The following is a 20,437-nucleotide window of genomic DNA, read 5'->3' as shown; positions in this document are numbered from 1 at the left end:
CAAAAATCCCCCTCAACACAGGCATCACTATTTCCATTTATTTTGGCTTATGCACTTTGAGGCTATGCATTAAAGTCAATAATTACAGAAGTCTCAATGTTCTGACAGTTTGACAGGTGATAATAAAAATTATCTATTGCCTTCAAAGGATGCTTCTGAACCAGGTCCTTTCTGAAAGTCTTTTCTATTTACCTTCAAGCAAACTGAAAATCACAGCTCCAAGAAAGCACCTTGAATTTTTCTATGACACAAATCAATATACAATGATATGATAAAATGTCAAGCCATTTCTTTTCAACATTCTTATTGCTACAATAAACCTCTTCTTACTGCATGTATTCTGTCACACTAGAAAATTGTCTACTTAACAAGTTGGGTACTGTGTTTAATTTATGTCTCAATACCAAGGATTAAGTCACATCCAAATAGTCTTTGGGAAATATCAAGTGAACAGGACCCTATGTGGTAGGTGAACCAGTTTTTCCCTGACCCATAGAGGACTTCCTGACCCAGAGGAAAGAGTAAAGGAGAGGTGCAGAGTTAAATTGAACCATCTCTGTTTTGTTTATTTATTTATTTTTTACCAGAGAGAAATATAAAAAGTCTGCACATTAATTTTTATTCACATTTTATACACTGATTTTGGAACAAAGAATTGAAAAAAAACAGCAACAACTAGTATAGGAAACCAAATAGTTTATACATTGTTGAAAGAGAAAAAAAAGTAGCAGGATGATAACAGAGAGTGGTGGGCCACATAAAATTAGCTAGGAGGATATTGGCACACTTCAGAAACAAACATTAAAATGCAATTATCTTCTACATATGGTAAAATATGTGATTAGAAGGAATCATGAACCAAAACATTAGCAATGACTGAAAACCAAAACACTAAAAAGTGACATTCTTTAACATCAAATGTTCTACAGAAAAATAGAAAGACTATCCTGTGAAGAAGCAACAGAAGAGAATAAACAAGAGAAATAAATAGAACTATTATTTTCTGTAGTCAGCTAAATAAAACAAAGAGAACAATCACAGAAAGTAGCTAGATCACCAAAGTGTTTCTAGAGCGCTCCACCTGCTGGTTGCCTGATCTCCACACTGAGGAACAATCCAGTGCCATGTTTCTCTTCTACCTGAGGTAGCAAAAATTATTCATGCTTACGAAATGATGCATGCTTTGAAATTTTCAGACTTGACATTTTCAACCAAATCAATCATTCTGAATCCTCGTAGTTCCTCTTAAAAAGAGATTCTGAATATACAGAATTTTGAAAAGCCTGCTTTGACTAAAACAGTAATTTTCTACTCAAAGTCAGAAATGGTAAACCCAAGTTTGTTCCATACTGACAAAATACAGGGTTATCAGAAGTACTATTCATCTAAATACAAGTTTTACTTTAGAAATTTATTACTATTTTATATAATCTAGCTTTCAAATATTCTTCAAATTAAAATGCTTATGTATATTAAAAACTTGTAAAATCAGAATCATCTCCCACGTTTACTGTTATCCATTCTAAAAAAAAAAAGTATGTTAGTATTGATGAATAATTCAAAATTCAAAGATTGTTAGAATTTTATTAGTATTTCTTTTTCAAGCATACTCAAGGGCTTTCCATCACAGACATTATTATGAAAAGGGCAACAATGTATTAAAGCATGAAAGCCACTGCTGCTTATCCCGGCTCCGGTGGCAGACATCAGTAATCAATTACCACCCCTTTTAAACTCCTTCTCAGAAAGTATTCCAGCTAATCAAAACCAAATAAAAGGGATTGACATAAGCATGCCGCTGTATAAAATGTGTAATATTAAATGTTAAACAGCTATTTAAATAACATTTAAAATATTTAATAATTAGAAAAGCACAAGAACTCTCAGTTAAAATGGACTATCAGAAGGGACACAAGCTACTGTGCTAAACTATGGACTTGTCTTGGGAAACTTTTTAATATATCCTAACTGAATTCTGTATTAAACAAGACAAAAATCCATTCTGCTGGCTTCAGTCTAAAAGGTCAGATAAAGGGATGGTTTGTCAATTTTATTCCTTTTTTTTTTTGGTCTTTTTGTCCTTTTAGGGACGCATCCGCGGCACATGAAAGTTCCCAGGCGAGGGGTCTAATCCAAGCTGTAGCTGCCGACCTACACCAGAGCCTCAGCAACGCCAGATCCAAGCTGCATCTGAGACCTACACCACAGCTCAGCGCAATGCTGGATCCTTAACCCTTTTTTCTTTTTTTAACTTGTAATATATACACATGCTGAAAAATATTTGCTACAATGATATACTAAGTGCAATTCTTAATCGCACAGTGTATATTTTTTAAACATTTTTTATAGGGACCATATTTTGATAGAAGAAATAACAAAGCTATGTCAGAGTAGTCACTTGCCTTGGCACATAGTGATCATTTTTTAACAACTTTGCAGAATGTTGTATAATCTAACATATAATGCACATCCATCTAAAGGAGATAAAATTAAGTTAAAAAAGCTATTATAACTTAGAAAATTAGCCAAAGTGAAGTGAAGCAAAGTTCTGTCAGGATTATGTTTCCATATTTTAAGTCGATAATCTCCAAAAGCAACAGACAAAATAATCTAAGTTTGGGATATGAATGCATACTAGATGAAGAACACAGATTTTTGAGGGAGTTCCCGTCGTGGCTCAGTGGTTGGTGAGTCCGACTAGGAATGATGAGGTTGCGGGTTCGATCCCTGGCCTTGCTCAGTGGGTTAAGGATCTGGTGTTGCTGTGAGCTGTGGTGTAGGTCAGAGATGTGGCTTGGATCCTGTATTGCTCTGGCATAGGCCAGTGGCTACAGATCCAATTCAACCCCTAGGCCTGGGAACTTCCATATGACATGGGAGCAGCCCAAGAAATGGAAAAAAAACAAAAAACAAAAAACACACACACACAAAAACAAAACAAAACAAAACAAAAACAAAACAGATTGTTGAGAAGAAAATAAATATTTATGTTTTCCTAAATTTAACAGATAATCACTTAAATATTTAAATAATCATGCATATTATTTTGCCTTTTAAAAAACTTAATAAACAGCATTTTTGTAGACATTTTTATTAAAATATATCTTTTAAAATATATTATGAAAAATATATGTGGAAGTGGAGAAAAACAGGAAAAAAAACAGAATTGTAGAAGTACAAGGAAGAGGGTATTAAAGGGAAACTTTTTTTCTTTTCTAACAATACATGTCAGGTTATACTCTAGTTTCCAAAGTTACAGAGGGAAATAAGTTATAAATTTCCCCTTGTATTATGCTTACTTTCTCTTGCCGAGAGTTCCACAATAAAAAACATACAGACAATAACAATTCCAAAGACACCCTATAAATAATAAAGAAGTAACAGAGGTTGATGAGGAATCATGGAAATAAGGAACTCAAGAGAGACAATGCAAAGGTGATCACATCCAAATGATGAGAAGCCATGCACTGGCCTTGGGGAACGTTCTAGGCAGAGTTAAGTTCAAACTCCTGGAGAGAACAAGGACCTCTATCAAATGAAACAAAGATGTCAAATGTGTCAAGAAGTAACGTGACTATTGAATTTTGAAATAGGAAATTATTTTCTTATAGGGATGAGGATTAGATGAGAATGGAATTTCAGGAAATCTACTGATAAAGGAAGGAGCAAAAGTTAGGTAACATCCAACAGTTAGAAGCAATAGTTAGTTGGTAGACAGTCAATTGAGAGAGGTGTAGTATGTTGGCTGTTTTGTCAGATTTTACCAAAAAGGAGATTTAAGAATGATTACAGACTGAAATATAGATTTGTCCACATGTGGTTGTCAAATCCTAGAAACAAACAAAAAATATAGAGAAAATGGTTTAGTTTATTCTTTCTAAACATGAGAATAAAAGAGTACAAAAGAGAATAATTTTACTCCATGAATATCATTTCCATGAATATCAGTGGTAACTGATTATGAGAATTTCTACAACTATCACCTTTCCTAGTTTTAACCTACTTACTCTGTTTTACTGCTGTAAACTGACTAAGAATAAGACACTAAAAAATAAATCCTTAACAGCAGCAGGGCTGGTTAATTCCTTCAGATATCAGTATCTTGGAATGACTCCATCATCTCTCCTTGGGTGAGGACAGAAGGCAACGTGGAAGTAGATCGATGTGTTCAAAGTCTAGGAAGGGAGCTGGTAGATAACCTCAGTTGTTTGAGGAAAAGGATGGAAGATCATGTATTTTTTAAAATGTTCCAGGAGCCAGAAGTATCCCAGGAAGGTCTGCATCTCAGGGAATTCTTGAAAATAACTTGTCTCTTGATTTTTCCATTAGCTCCATCCAGAAGGTAAACTTCACCTGACAATGGAATTTCTCCTTTTGGAAGGAAATCCCCTAACCCTTCCAACATTGTTGACTTTTGAGTGGCCTCCACGGCCCTGGATGGAAGATGTAAGGAGGCTGAAGTGGAATTTCAGTGCACTGTCATTTTCTACCCAATGGCATCACTCATGGCTCTGTCCACCCCACCCTAATATTGTGGCCATGCAGTAATTGGCAAATCAGTCTCCTGCTGAGTGATGGGAAGTTGTATGCTAGTAGAATTCATCTCTGTGGAAGGAAGGGAAGGGGAGAGAGGAAGTGTTGGGTGGGGAAGGGAGGAATAAGACCTAATATTTCTGAATTTCACATAAGTATTTGGAAATTTCTGTAATTAAACTATCAAACTAGAATTGAAAAGGATTACAGAATTGACTTTTACTGACAGAAACAAGCTGGCTTGAGCCAGTCTGGCACACCACTGGGAACCTCATACCAGGTATTTTAAAGTGGTAGGACATGTACTACTTAAGCCTTTGCTAGGTAGTTGAAAATTGTGAAAAGATATGCATTAGAGATATGGGTCTAAGCTTGTGCATGGGTTTTGGCAAAGTGGAAAAAAATCCGTAACTAGATTAGGGCAAAAGGAAGTTCACAGGAAACCCCAGCTGTTGGAAAACTGGAAAATGAATATAGGACCTTTTGTGGGGCGAGAGAGAGAGGGAGGAAGAGGGTGAGTGTGAGAGAGAGAGAGTGTGTGTGTGTGTGTGTGTAATGCAGATGTGTATTATAAGAAGGATTAAATGGGCAAGGCTGTTATTACATAAAGGAAAAAGAAAATCGATATTTAACCATTTATGTCCTCTGTGCTAGACATTATTTATTTTTTGCTTTTTAGGGCCGCACCTGAGGCATATGGAAGTTCCCAAGCTAGGGGTCTAACCAGAACTACAGCTGCCAGCCTACACCATGGCCACAGCAATGCGGTATCCGAGCCACATGTATGACCTACACCACAGCTCAAAGCAATGCTGAATCCTGAGCAAGGCCAGGGATTGAACCCATGTCCTCATGAATACTAGTCAGGTTTATTACCACCAAGCCCCCAACAGGAACTCCACATGGATAGGGTATCAATTGTTTTCAGTCTATCTTCAAAACATTCAGATTTGGTAGATATTTCTGCCCATTGTATAGATAAGGAAACTGAGTGCAGAATATTTAAGTAACTTGCTGACGTTCATAGCAGAATGAAGCCATGTAGTTGTATAACTACTTACCTAATTTCCCATTTCCTCTATTAGACTGCCAGCTACACATGGGTGGTGTGAGAAGCTTTCTTATGCATCACGCTGCCCCAGTGATTGGTGTGTAAAAGGTACTCAATACGTGTCTGCTGAAGTTTGCGTGTTTCTTGTTACATTGGTGAGAGCCAGCAGGCTAAATTCTATATTACTTAGTTAATCTTTCAATATCAAATGAAAATACAGGGAAAAACAGATTAAATAATCAAGAGTACTTTATTCAGTAAATGATACTCAACTTATTAAGGTAAGGATACTAAAGGAGTTGCAAATTCATTCAAGAGAATTATTTCTGGAGGCAATGAAATTAATATGATAGAATTCTGCTTCTCCAAAATCAATTATATTAGTGTATTGAAATAGTACATAAACTGAAGTATCAACTTCTGAACAGATCTCTCTAGTTCTGAAATGAACAAATTTACAGCATTCAATGAAATGTGGTAAATCTTATTTATAAACTGTAAACTTGTATTTCATGGAAATTAACTTATAAATTAAATTGGCTAAGAAAGTTATGCTATCATAACTTTGTAAGTGGTATGTTTTAAATCATATTAAATGTAAAAATTCTGACCTAGAATTTTCTGTCAGACAAGAATTATGGTGATTGAGAATTTGTATAAATAACTTTAGTCAAGTTAGAAACCTGTAGTTAAACACTTTCTCACTAAAAATACTGTATTTCTTCCAATGAAGAAGGAGAAAAACCATCCATTGCACTTTAACCATTTAGGTAAATTCAACTCTCTTTGTTTTAAAATTTTTATTTCATAAAATAAACTTTTGTTCTTTCCCAGGAGTAACATGTAACTTCTCTAGCAAATATTTAACCATAGATGATATGTTGTGATAGAGGACTTCTTTATTTGTAAATAGTTCTGTCTAAATTTTAAATCCTGGAAAAATATGGACCTTAAATATGTAGAAACTATTCCCAGGAATTATCCTGAAGAAAAAAAAAAGCAACCCATGTTGAATTTCTTTTTTTAACTCAGTTATTCACAGAGCTCATGATATAAGAAATAGAAGGTTATATTAAGCCAATGGATTTTATGTAGTTTTTTTTTAAATGAACTACTTTACATACAACTGATGTATTCAAAGCTATTCATCACACATGTGTGCATTGTTAACTGAAAGATAGATTCTACAAGAAAAAACAGAAGGAAGACAAATAAAATACAAAGTCCTTTTCAACTCTGAAAACTGCTCCAAGCTCACATTTCTGTTTGTGAGCCAGTAGTCACATCTCCATACTCAGACAATACAATTTCAGTCTATTCCTTTAGCTTTCTGATATTTTTAATCTATAATGAGAAGCATTCAGAGCCAAATGCATATAGCTCTGCCTTTTGCCATAACACTGATAAGTTTGCCTTTCTTTGTGAATATTAAAAATGAAAGAGAAACAAAGTTTTTCTAGCCATGACAAAATAGACATCTGATTTTAAGTTTCCAAGGATTCCATGCAATGGTTATTTTCTCTTTAAGATTTTTGACAAAATATATAGTGCAATGTTCAGATTTTATATGTTAAACTATGTCTTGATATTTTACAAAACAGACAAGCAATATTCTTCAGGCCCAACTTGACCAGCTTTGTCATTCTACATTCAAAAGTAAAATATTTCATTTGAGTTTTGAGTTTTATGATTAGGGAATTATAAGTTTATTATATATTCTTGCATAAAGCATTTCCTCCCTAATAACTAATATTTGCCATGTTTAACTGAAGACAGAAAGATTATATTCATACAATATAGTAAAAATTTGTACCTCAAATTTTATGATATATAGTTCTTATATTTTCTTAATTTCTCCCTTTAAGTATGTCTGCTTTATACCAACTAATAATAACAACTATAGCTAACATTTATGGAGTGTTTCTAACTGCAAGGCACTTTACATGGTTTATATCATTTCTTCCCCATAACCACTACTTTAAAGTTCTATCATTCCCCTTATATAAATGAAGACATTGAAGCTTTGAAATTGAAGCAACCAATGCACAATTGTACAAATGATAAGGAATGTTGCTAGCCTTCTATTGAACTATGCTTTCTGAGGAATGGGATACTTATGTGTTGATAACAGTATTCCATGTACAGTTAATGATTTGTTGAAAATGTTTTGTCATAAAACTCAATCATTTGGCCTGTCTTTCAGATTCAAAATAACATTTAACAGAAAGAAAACTCCAAAATTTATAAAAAGTACTGGAATAAAAACAAATTCCCCATTCAGAAAAAGAATATGGCAGACCCAAACTGACCAATCTATATTAAATATTAATTGTTCTTTGCTTTTCTGAATCTGCATGGGTTTCACAAAGACAAAGGAAATAATTGTACAGAAATTATATAAAGCTATATATTCTATTTATAAAACTGACTAGACATTGCTAGCACTATCAGTGCCTTTAACATTATATTATACTTGATATTTCTCTTTAATAAAAATATAAATCCATGTTTATACCCTGAAGCTAACCTCACTCATGCTAAATTATTTATGTATCCATTTTAATATGTATTTTGCATCTGACAGGACAACTCTCCTTAGGACCATTTTACTGACCCACCTGTCATTATGATGGGGTAAACAATGTCACCTTTCCAGTGCACAATGAATTACAAAGAAGTTGCAAAGTACACCATCCATCATGCTGGCACTAAGTAGGTTTTTGAAGTAGATCTGAGATATCACAAATGCTGTTTAGACTGTTACCAGAAAGCAAAAATTGGAAGCTTATACAAAATGGTCATATGATGAATGGACATGACAGCTCTTCAAAGGAAAGGAGCACGCCTCTTCTACAAATAACCTTGTCAAAAGCAAAAGTAGTGGGGAGCTTTGCTGGCAGTCAGACTAGAATAATTTAAGAACTTGTTAATGGCTCTGCCTGATAGAAATTCATGCAAACACCATGTCCTCAAAATCAAAAAGTAGATATGCCTGAATCATCAGCAACAACTTCTCAAGCTTGATTTGAATTGGGAAGTAGTATGAAGAGACAGAAAATTCACCAGTGTCCTATTAATTAGAATATGTGAGTTTCAGCAATACAGCTGTGTAAAGCATGTATATAAAATATATGCAATTATTCTATATCCATATAAAATAATCACCTAGAAATTCCTTTGCTTTTGAAAATTATAGTACTAATATAGTGAATTTTAAAAATCAATATCAATAACATACTACTTTAGTGATATAAATATTTAAATTATGTACTCATTGTAATAGATTTGAATTATTAATATAATTCTAAAAACACTTATTGCCAATGTCTTCATCTAATTTTCACAGTTAATTTCTTAAATTATGTTCTTCAAATAAAAGATGTTTGTTTTATCCATAATAGCATTTTAGTTCCTTTAATGCTATCCCCTTCTATCTAGGCCTAATATTTCAAACATAGAATATATTTCTACATCTACAGCTAACATTATTTATCTTTTTTTTTTTTTAATGGCCATACTTGTGGCTTATGGAATTCCCAAGTTAGGGGACGAATAGGAACTACAGCTGCTTACCTACATCACAGCCACAGTAACACCAGATCCAAACTGTGTCTGTGACCTATACCACAGCTCTCTGCAACGGCTGATCCTTAAGACACTGAGCGAGGTCAGGGATTGAACCTGCATCCTATGGATCCTGGTTGGGTTCATTATGACTGAACCACAATGGGAAGTCCCCGTTTTTGTTTTTTTTGGGCTATGCCCATGGCATGTGAAAGTTTCTGAGGCAGGGTCGCCATAAGAGCAACCAGAGCTACTGTAGTGACAACACCAGATACTTAATGCACAAGCGAACTCCTATTTCTCCCTTTTAATAGCTTTGTTATTTTAAATCTTTTCAACATATCTTTGTTAAAAATAGTACTTTATTGAAGTATAATTTGATGTATAATATATTAGTTTCAGGTGTATAACATAGTGATTCACTATTTTTATAGATTATACTCCATTTAAAGGTATAAAATATTGGCTATATTCCCTGCATTATACAATATATCTTTGTAGCTTATTTATTTTATACATATTAGTTTGTACCTCTTAATCACCTATATGTCCTGCCCTTTTTCTCTCCCCACTGATAAATGCTAATTTATTCTCTTTATCTGTGAGTCTCTATTTTTGTTGTATTCATTTGTTTTATTTTTTAGATTCCACACAGAAGTGATAAAATAATGTATTTGTCTTTCTCTGTGTGACATTTCACTAAGCATAATACTGTCCAGGTCCATTCATGCTGTTTTAAAGGGCAAAATTTCATTATTTATTATGGCTGAATAATATCCCTGTGTGTGTTGTGTGTATTTGTATGTAAAAAAAATAATGCTGCTATGAACATTGGGGTGAGTGTATTTTTTTGAGTTAGTGTTCATTTTCTTCATATGTGTGCCCAGAAGTGGTATTGCTTGATGATATGGTCGTTCTACTTTTAGTTTTTTTGGGTTTTTTTTTTTTTTTTTTTTGGTCTTTTTGCATTTTCTAGGGCCGCTCCCACGGCATATGGAGGTTCCCAGGCTAGAGGTTGAATTGGAGCTGTAGCCACCAGCCTACACCAGAGCCACAGCAACACGGGATCCAAGCCGCGTCTGCAACCTACACCACAGCTCACGGCAACGCGGATCCTTAACCCACTGAGCAAGGCCAGGGATCAAAACCACAACCTCCTGGTTCCCAGTCAGTTCATTAACCAATGCGCCACGACGGGAACTTCTCTACTTTTAGTTTTTTGAGGAACCGTCATACTGTTTTGCATAGTGGCTGCACCAATCTACATTCCCACCAAAAGAATACTAAGAATACTAATCATGACTTATGATTTCATAGATACTTAAGTACTTCTATGATTCTACAGTAGATCTTTCATAGGCAACAAAGAGAAAAGTTAAACACTTAAAACTGATAACATAAATGTGTAAAAATCCTTCATAAACATGGTTACATAAGAATATAAAAAACAATCCAATGGCCCAGGAGATTACTAAAGATGTCCATGCTAAGGAAATAAAGACACAAGTTATAGTTTCACAGTATCACCTCAGTCAAGGAAGAATGAACGATTGCCAGAAGAAACTGAAAAGCAAATAGATGGAAGTGATTTGAAGGACCCACTCAATCTTCTGCAGTTTTGTTGTTCTGTTTCAGATTTGCTTTTGTTTAGGAAAGGAGATGACTGTGCTATACTTGAATCATCTAGGATACCAAGGAGTCTAGAAATATGGGGGCTTCCATGTGGTTGAGGGTTCAAGAGAAAATATGTGAGGTAACTTCCAAATCTTGACTTAAGACCACAATTTCTGAGCCAAAGAAAGAATGCTGGTGGCCTCCCTCTATGCCTATTAAGACACAGGTGCATTTCCATTATTTCCCATCAGAAATAGTATATATCAATCAAATCAAATGAATCCTACACTAGAAATGTTGCAGACATTTAATGTTAACTTTTAATCAATGAAACAGCTTTTCAATGTGGTGCTGGTTATATGTAATTCTGTAAAATATTAGAGAATGTCAAAACAGAAAAAAAAAATACTGAAGCACCAATACCTGCCTCACCCCATTCTATCCCCCCAAAAAACTTAAAACATTAAGAAATAGCATCTATTTTGCACTGTAAATTTGTGATTTAAATAAGTTGTATTAATCAGAGTAAACAATAAGTTAGAGTCTTAAAAATCTGTGCCAATAATTAACAATCAGAAAGAATATTTAATTCATATAAAGTCTATAGAGAAGGAGTTCCTGTCAAGGTTCAGTGGAAATGAATCTTTCATCCATGAAGATGCAGGTTTGATCCCTGGCCTTGTTCAGTGGGCTAAGGATCTGGCCTTGCCGCGAGCTGTGGTGTAGGTCGCAGGTGCAGGTCGGATCCCACTTTACTGTGGCTGTGGAGTAGGCCTGCAGCTACAGCTCCAATTCATCCCCTAGCCTGGGAACCTCCATATGCTGTGGGTATGACCCTAAAAAAACAAAATAAATAAATAAAATCCTTAGAGGAAATATATAGTCTTACAAAAGACAATGTGTTTATTAAAATGAGACTTTAAATGGAGATGGAAAACTTGACTATGTAAACTAGTGACCAGTTAAATACTATGGTATCTAACTGTTATACTGTCCTTATCTATTCTCTAGCCCCCAAGATTTACATATATTAAGTTAATTCTCACAACACGATTATGACATTGGAACTACTATTACCCCCATATTAGAGATGAGAAAACTCAGACCTAGATGTTTAATTACAGTGGTAATCAGGGAGCTGAGATTTGAAACTAGTCCATGTGACCCTAGAAGCTGTACACTTAACCACAATGCCACAAAAACCACCTTATAAAACCAGCTAACCCAGAAAGACTAAAGGAATCATTCACACCTGGTCCCTTGTTCATACATTTTCTGTCATAGAGAAGAAACACTGTATTTCAAGTCTTAAATGTGTGAATAATCATATCAATTTTCCACTTCAATTTTTGTGTGATACACAATCTCAAAACACAACTGCTTCCATGTTGATTCTTTCTGTCCATATCAATTTCTTAAAATTTGCATCTTCAGAATCAAAGAACAAAATGCACTTGCACTATAAGGATGAAGCAAAATGTGAATGACTCCATCACACATGCAACACTTTTGAAGTAAATTCTTCCAACGTGTTTTCACTTTCAAAATATGACCAGAAAAGGATCAGGAAGTTCAAATCTTCCTTCCCCTTTCCTGGCATCCCCTCACTGAGAACATTTAATGGTTACTTCTGTATGTTGCATCTTGCCAGTTAGTTCAATTTAGATGAAAGCTGTTGTTTTCTAATTTCATTTCACTGTAAATGACAGAGACAAATGGGCATATTACCTTGAGAGTTCCTTTGGCAGAATAGGCTGCATATGAGTAGAGCAGATCTTGGCTGCTGTGTTTTCTGGCTTCTTCGCTGCAAGGCTGGCCATCAGGATGGAAGCACTGGCCGCTGCTGCTCAGAGTCACAGAGCTGGGAGCAGGGCCTGGCAGGTTCAGCAACACAGAGTAATTTACAAACTGTACATCTTCTAGACCCAAAGAAGTCCACTGAATCTTAATCTTCTTTGAAATTTCCATGTCATCTTCACTTTTGTACAGTTGTATCAAATTTCTGAAAGAAATTTAAAACATATACTCTAAAAAAAGGGGGAAATCTTTATTCTTTTGATTTAGAGTTGTTCAGTATATGAGCCATTATTAATAAATGTGGAATGTGAATGAAGAATCAGATAGGACACAAGACATCAGTCTAGCAGAGATGATGGGCTTGTACAGAAATGATGCACAGTCAAGCAGAATGAGCAAAATTCTTAAAAACTAATAAAGCACAATGGGACTACAGAGAAGAGAGTAATTAATGCCAGTTATTTTTATTAGTTCTGATCTTTCTATTGACATCAACATATATAAAACTCACCTCGAAAACTAGGGCGTCATGCTGGTTGAAAGAGCTCTGTATTAAGTTAGTATGATCACAAGTAAATTTATGTGATTAATATATAACTATTGGTATTTAAAGTGATTCAGAGAGAACTCTTTTGATATAAATTACATGCCAAATTACATGACGCTATGAACATATAGGTATGCCATTAAATTAGTATATTGTGGTAAAACCAACCACAAATTGTCAAACAAATATGAAGTTAATTCTTATGAGTACTTGCTCTGTAGTCTACATGTTTATTCCTATACCTGTCCCATAATCCATAGTGACACTATTTCTGCTTATGATATCCTAGAAGCTAGACAAAATCTGTTTCAAAAAATCCATAGAACCTAGAAAAAAATTAGACATAGGAAATTAAAAAAGAAAAATCTAATAAAGTTTTGCTTTGTTTTATGCTAGAATGCAAAGGAACCAGTTCTTTTTTTTTTACAAAAATATATCTTTCTATAAGCATTTTATTTCTCTCCAAACCATTACCTAAGTGGATATTTTGATACTGTCATTTTTGCCCATCACAAAGTTTTTCTCACAATACTTGTTTATCTTAGGACCCTCTTTATTCAAGAACCCTGAATGAAAAATATTTGATAAAATAGTAAGTAGCGGACATGGAAAATATGTGTGATGGTATAAAAAAACAAAGCATTACTGGAGGATAAAAGGTAGATCTGTTGAGAGCTTAAAAGCTGGTCTATATAGGAAGATACAACAACAATTTGCCAGTTGTTTTCTATCCTTTGCCAGTTGCTATTTCTATTCATTTATTTTTCTTTCTCCTTTTTTTATGGTAGCACCTGCAGCTTATGGAAGTTCCAGGGCTAGGGGTCAAACCAGAGCAGCAGCTGAGGCCAGTGCCACAGATTGCAGCAACACCAGATCTCTAACCCACTGAGTGAGGCCAGGGATTGAACCTGCATCGTCACAGAGACAATGCCCGGTCCTTAACCTGCTGAGGCACAATGGGAATGTTGTCTATTCCTTTTTTAAAAATATTGATTTTGAAAAAAAATGTAATTTGACCAATCATCAGTGCCATGTAAATTTTATAGAATTGCTGATTGAAAACAAACACACAAAAAAACTACCTGTTATTCTGAATAATATTGGTCAGCCTTCTATTTTATTTTTTTAGTGAGGCATTTAAATTATAATTGACAAATGAAATTGTATGTATTTAAAGTATACAACATGATGATTCAATATGTACCTTGTGAAATGATTACCACAATCAAATTAACACATCAATCAACTCACCTTTGTTACCTAGTTACCTGTGTTGAGACCACTTAAGATCTACTCTCTTGGCAAATTTCAAAAGACAATGCAATTTTAACTATAGTTACCGTGCTGTATTTAGATTCTCTTATAACTGAAGGCTTGTTTTTTTTGACCAATATCTCCCCATTTCCCTGAACTTCCAGTTTCTGACAACTACGAATCTACTCTTTTTCCAAGAGTTTGACTTTTTTTCTTTTAAGATTTCACATATAAGTGATACTATGCAGTGTCTGCATGTGTTGGTCTGGGTTATTGCACTTATCATAGTGTTCTCTAAATTCATCTACCTTATCACAAATGGCACGATCTCCTTTTTAAGGTTGAATGATATTTTATTCTATATACATAGCACTTTTCCTTATTCATCCATCCATCCATGAATACTTAGTTTGTTTTCATGCTTCAGCTATTGTGAATTCTGCTGCAGTAAACACAGAAGTGCAGACTATCATTTCCCCATTGTGTTCTTGCATCCTCCATCTCTTCAACTCTTTCTTTGTTCCTACTATAACTCTCTATAGAATTTCAGGTTAGGCAAGTAAACTAACTGAGTTGAAACTCAATTTGATGAGAAAGCTATTTGGAAATTAAACATCAGTAATATTTTTTGTAATATGTATAAATTGGAGGTGCAGAATGTACATTTTACTTATGTAAATTTGGCTATGTGTAGTCAACATTAACAGAATATTGAATATTGCTTTAGACTTTTGCTGCTCCTTTCACTAGTTAATTGGTGAGCATACGTCTACCAATGAGTGTGCAAGATGTTTATCATTTATTTTGTTATTCTCAGTTTCAAAGTGCTTTATAATGTAAGCAACACAAAAGAACATTAAATATTTCAAGATGTTTATGTTGTACAATATGGCTTTGAAAAGTAAATAAAGTATTTCTTTAGGGCTCAGCTGAAGAATTAGTAATTTGTCTCAATGCTGGAGAATTCCTAAATATTATTCAGTACTAAGCAGAAATTACTTAGTAAAGGATATCTATATTCTCTAGTCCACTTTCAATTTAAAGGATATGTACTTTTTTACTACAACTTCATTTTTTGTTATGAAAAATTGAACATATAAAGATTGTGTAACATATCTAAATTATGGATAATTATGAAAGAATGACCCAGCCTATGAAGTGTAACATTTCCAGTATTATCGAAGCCCCCTAAATAGTCTTTATTTCATCACTCACCCTAACCGCAGAGTAATCACCAAACTGTTTGCTGTTGTTGCTGTTGCTGGTGTTTTGGGTTTATTTGTTTTGTTTTGCCTTCTGTCTTATTTTCATAGATTTAATATGTATTTATATATAAACCCTTCACAATTCATTCCTTAGGCTTTGAGTTCTTACCTTTATGTAATTGGTATCATACATTCTTCTCCACGTATATTGATATATGACATTATATAAGTTTAACATATATAATGTGATGATTTTATACATTTATACAATAAATAATAATTACCACCAGAGTGCTAGTTAACACCTTCATCACATCATGTAACTATCATTTATTTTTGGGTAAAATCATGCCTCGTGATTTTAATTTGCATTTCCATGATTACTAATAAAGTTTTTTCTCATATTATTTAGCCATCTATGTTCTATTTCCATGCAATGACTATGTCATTTACCCATATTTATGGAAGTGTCTGTATATTCTGTATAAATTTTCTTTTAGGTAGTGTATGTGGTACTTTGCCTAGATTTTGGCTTCTCCTTTGTTTTCACTGTCTTGTTTTATGATGAATAAGTTTTTAACCTTAATGTATATGATTTTTTTTGTAATAATGTAATAGTTTGTACATTTTTCTTTGAGAGTTTTCTTATTTCCTAGGTAAGATTGTATTGCTATAAGCTTCCCTCTTAGAACTGCCTTTGCTGTGTCCTATAGGTTTTGGGTCATGGTGTTTTCTTTTGTCTTTAGGCATTTTTAAAAATTTCCTCTTTGATTTCTTCAGTGATCCACTGCTTGTTTAGTAACATTGCTTAGCCTCCAGGCATTTGTGTTTTTTACTGTGTTCATGTTATTTTTTTTTTTTTAGTTGATTTCTAATCTCTTAGCATTGTGGTCAGAAAAGATGATTGATTTCAATTTTCTTAAATTTTCCAAGGCTTGTTTTGTGGTCCAGCAAGTGATTTACCCTGGAGAATGTTCCATGTGCACTTGAGAAGAATCTATACTCTGCTGATTTTAGATGAAATGTTCTATAAATTTCAGTTAAATTCATCTGACCTAATTTGTCATTTAAGACCTGTGTTTCCTTATTGATTTTCTGTCTGGATGATCTGTCCATTGACATAAGTGGGATGTTAAAGTGCCCTACTATTATTGTAATGCTATGATCTTCTCCTTTTGTGGTTTTTAGCATTTGCCTTAGATATTGAGATGGTCCTATATTGGGTGCATATATATTTACAGTTGTTATATCTTCTTGGGTTAAGCCCCTGATCGTTATTTAAGGTCCTTCTTTATTTCTTCTAACAGTCTTTATTTTAAAGTCTATTTTGTCTGATGTGAGTATTGCTGTTATACCTTTCTTTGGATTTCCATTTGCATAAAATATCTTTTTCCAATCCCTCACTTTCAGTCTGTAGTCGCTAATTTGAAGTAGGTCTATTGTAAACAGCATATATACAGGTCTTGTTATTATATCCATTTATCCAGTCTATGTCTTTTGGTTGTAGCTATTAATATATTTACATTTAAGGTAGTTATAGATATGTATGTTCTTATTGGTTTGGTATAGTGTTTGGATTGCTTTGCATGTGTTTTTGTGGGGGGGATCTATTGTAGATTTCTGGCTGGTGGCTAATGTGGTTTTGATATAGTAGTCTATACACATACAAGATTGTTTTAAGTTACTGATCTCTTAATTTCAAATGCATTTCCAATATCCTGCATTTTTACTCTCCTCAAGATTGCTGGTTTTGATTTCATGCCTGTGTGTGGATAATTTCCTACCTTTATTGTGTGTTTGTTTTTACTGGTGAGTTTTCCCATTTTTTAATTTTCTTGTTTCTAGTTGTGGCCTTTTCTTTTCTGCCTAAAGAAGTTCCTTTAGTATGTGTTGTAAAGCTGGTTTGATGGTTCTAAAATCTCTTAGCGTTCGCTTGTACACAAAGCTTTTGATTTCTGTGTTGAGTCTAAACAAGAGCCTTGCTTGCTAGAGTATTCTTAGTTGTAGATTTTTCCTTTTCATCACTTCATATATATGGTTCCACTCCCTTTTGGACTGCAGAGTTCATGCTGAAAATCAACTAACCATATGAGGATTTTCATGTATGTTATTTGTTCATTTTCCCCTTTTTTCATATTTTCTCTTTTAATTTTTGTCAGTTTGATTAATATATGTCTCAACATGATCCTCCTTATGTTTATCCTATATGGAACTCTCAGCACTGGACTTTGAGTTTTTTCCTTCCTATGGTAGAGAAGTTTCTAGTTATAATCTCTTCAAATATTTTCAGTCCCTTTCTCTATCTCCTCTTTCTGGGACCCCTATAATGTAAATGTTGGTATATTTAATATTGTCCCAGAGATCTCGAAGATTGCCTTCATTTCTTTTCATTATTTTTTTAAATTCTGTTCCATGGCAGTTATTTCCACCACTCTGTCTTCCAACTCACTTATTTGTTCTGAATTATTCTGCTATTGATTCCTTCTAGTGTATTTTTCATTTCAGGTATTTTATTGCTCATCTCTGTTTGTTCTTTAAATCTTCTCTTTGTTAAACATTTCTTGAATTTCTTATTCTGTGCCTCCATGTTTTTTCTGACATCTTGAATCATCCTTACAATCACTATTCTGAATTCATTTTCTGGTAGACTATTTCCAATTTACTTCATTGTTCTTCTGGGGTTTTACATTGTTCCTTCACCTGGAGCATATTTCTCTGCTGTCTCATTTTATCTAACTATCTGTGTTTGTGCTCGCCTTTCCACAGGCAGCAGGATTATAGTTCCTCTTGCTTCTGGTGTTGGCCAGCTGGTGGGGAGGTTGGTCAAGGGTCTTGAACAGGATTCCTGGTGGGAGGGCCTTGTGCCTGCCAACTGGCAGGTCAAGTTGGGTGTTGTCCATCTGTTGGGCAAGGGTGTGTTTAGAAGTGAGGCCTCAGCATGACTGTAGGCATTCTATCTGCTAATGAGTGGAGTTGTGTTCCCACCTGTTGGTTGTTTAGCCTGAGACAACCAATCACTGGATCCTTCAGGCTAATAGGTGAGGCCAGAGCTCAGTGCCAAAATGGCAACCTCTGGGAGAGCTCATACCAATAAACATTCCCCTGGGGCCTCAATAACAAGTGTCCTTACTCCCAAAGTAAACCCCTAACTTCCCAGGAGACACCCCGAGATCCACAGTTAGGTCTATCCCATGTTCCTGTGGCATCACTGCTTTGCCCTGGATTCCAGCCCACATGAAAACTTGTGTATACCCTCCAAGCATGGAGTCTCTGTTTCCCCCAGTCCTAAGGAACTCCTGTGTTCAAGCCCCACTGGCCTTCAAAACAAAATGCACTAGAGGCTCCTTCCCCTGATCCCAGAACCCCAGGCTGGGGAGACTGATGTGGGGCTCAAAACTCTCACTTCTTGGGTGAATCTATGCAATATAATTACTTTCCAGTTTATGAGTCACCCAAGTGGCAGGTATGGAAATTGATTGTGTTGTGAAAGTACTCCTCTTACCATCCCATTGCAACTATTTCTTTGTCTTTGGATGTAAAATACTTTTTTTGGTAGGTTCCAGTTCTTTTTGTAAGTGGTTATTCAGCAGTTAGTTTGATTTTGGTGTTTTCTCAAGAGGAGGTGAGCTCAAGTCCTTCTAATCTGCCATCTTGTCCTTATCACATTTTCTTGCACATTTTTCTGGTGTACTTAAAAATTATTCTCAAACCTGAGGTAATGAAGTTATTCTCATAAAAGCTTTAAAGAACTGTTTTTTTTACATTTCAATATTTATTTGGAATATTTGTGTATATGTATATGTATGTATGTGTATGTAGTATGAGGTAGGAATGCATGAACTATTACTTTCTTTCCATGTGAATAATAATCCTAGTTCCCTTTGTCATATTTTCCGCACATTGCCAATGAAAGTTTTGTCATAAGTTCCTAGTATATCTGAGTCCTTAGTCAATTCCAGTAGTCTTTATGATCTCGTTCTGTAATAATATTCTATTATAATTATCATTACCTTATAATATGCCTTAATGTTCAGAATGAGAAGTCCTCCTGTTTTTTTTCTCTTCTATATTAATATTTAAATGAGTTTATCAATTTTCATATCAAGGTCGTGATTACAATTACACTGACACAAGATCAATATAAGGAGAGAGATCACCCTTATAATACAGTAAGTCATTATGTTAACCAGTGTTAACATAAATAATATCCAGCACAAATGAACATCTCCTCAGAAAAGAAAATCATGGACTTGGAGAAGAGACTTGTGGTTGCCTGATGGGAGGGGGAGGGAGTGGGAGGGATCGGGAGCTTGGGCTTATCAGACACAACCTAGAATAGATTTACAAGGAGATCCTGCTGAATAGCATTGAGAACTATGTCTAGATACTCATGTTGCAACAGAAGAAACGGTGGGGGAAAAACTGTAATTGCAATGTATACATGTAAGGATAACCTGACCTCCTTGCTGTACAGTGGGAAAATAAAAAAAAAAAAATTAAAAATTAAAAATTTTTTCCTAGTATAGAGGAATACCATGCCATTGTTCTATCATGTAATCCTGTTAGAATATTACTATTATATTTTTTGTTACTATTATATTTTTGTATGATTTCATCATTAATATATAAAAGCCAATAATTAAGTTTTCATTAATTCTTTCTAGTCATTTATAGATTGTATTTTCTTGCTTACTATGCAAGCTAAAACCTTGAGAAAATATTTAATAAAGTATTTAATAAGGTGTGATTAGTAGATATCCATGTTACATTCTGAAGATCAGATTATGTTATTATCATTTTGACAGATTTTTATGACTGTGTATTGAATTTTAAATTTATGATGGATTTTTTAAGACAATTATATTATCCTTT

The 20,437-nt window shown here is 34.3% G+C and overlaps 1 protein-coding gene across 12 annotated transcripts in view; it reads right to left on the bottom strand.

Annotated features, from left to right (window-relative positions):
- NAALADL2 (N-acetylated alpha-linked acidic dipeptidase like 2) overlaps positions 1 to 20,437 on the bottom strand; it is a 1,365,504-nt gene that overhangs the window by 595,414 nt on the left and 749,653 nt on the right. For all 12 annotated transcript variants that reach the window (XR_002338111.1, XM_021071192.1, XM_021071188.1 and 9 more), the window contains one exon: positions 12,491 to 12,764. Coding sequence is in view for 11 of the 12 variants with exons in the window: in XM_021071192.1 (XP_020926851.1) it covers positions 12,491 to 12,764 (274 nt within the window). In the remaining variant the exon portion in view is untranslated. The remainder of the gene's footprint in view (positions 1 to 12,490; positions 12,765 to 20,437) is intronic.

This window comes from Sus scrofa, chromosome 13 (genome assembly GCF_000003025.6).
Source record: "Sus scrofa isolate TJ Tabasco breed Duroc chromosome 13, Sscrofa11.1, whole genome shotgun sequence".
NCBI lineage: Eukaryota > Metazoa > Chordata > Mammalia > Artiodactyla > Suidae > Sus > Sus scrofa.
This window is presented reverse-complemented; position numbering and strand designations above follow the sequence as displayed.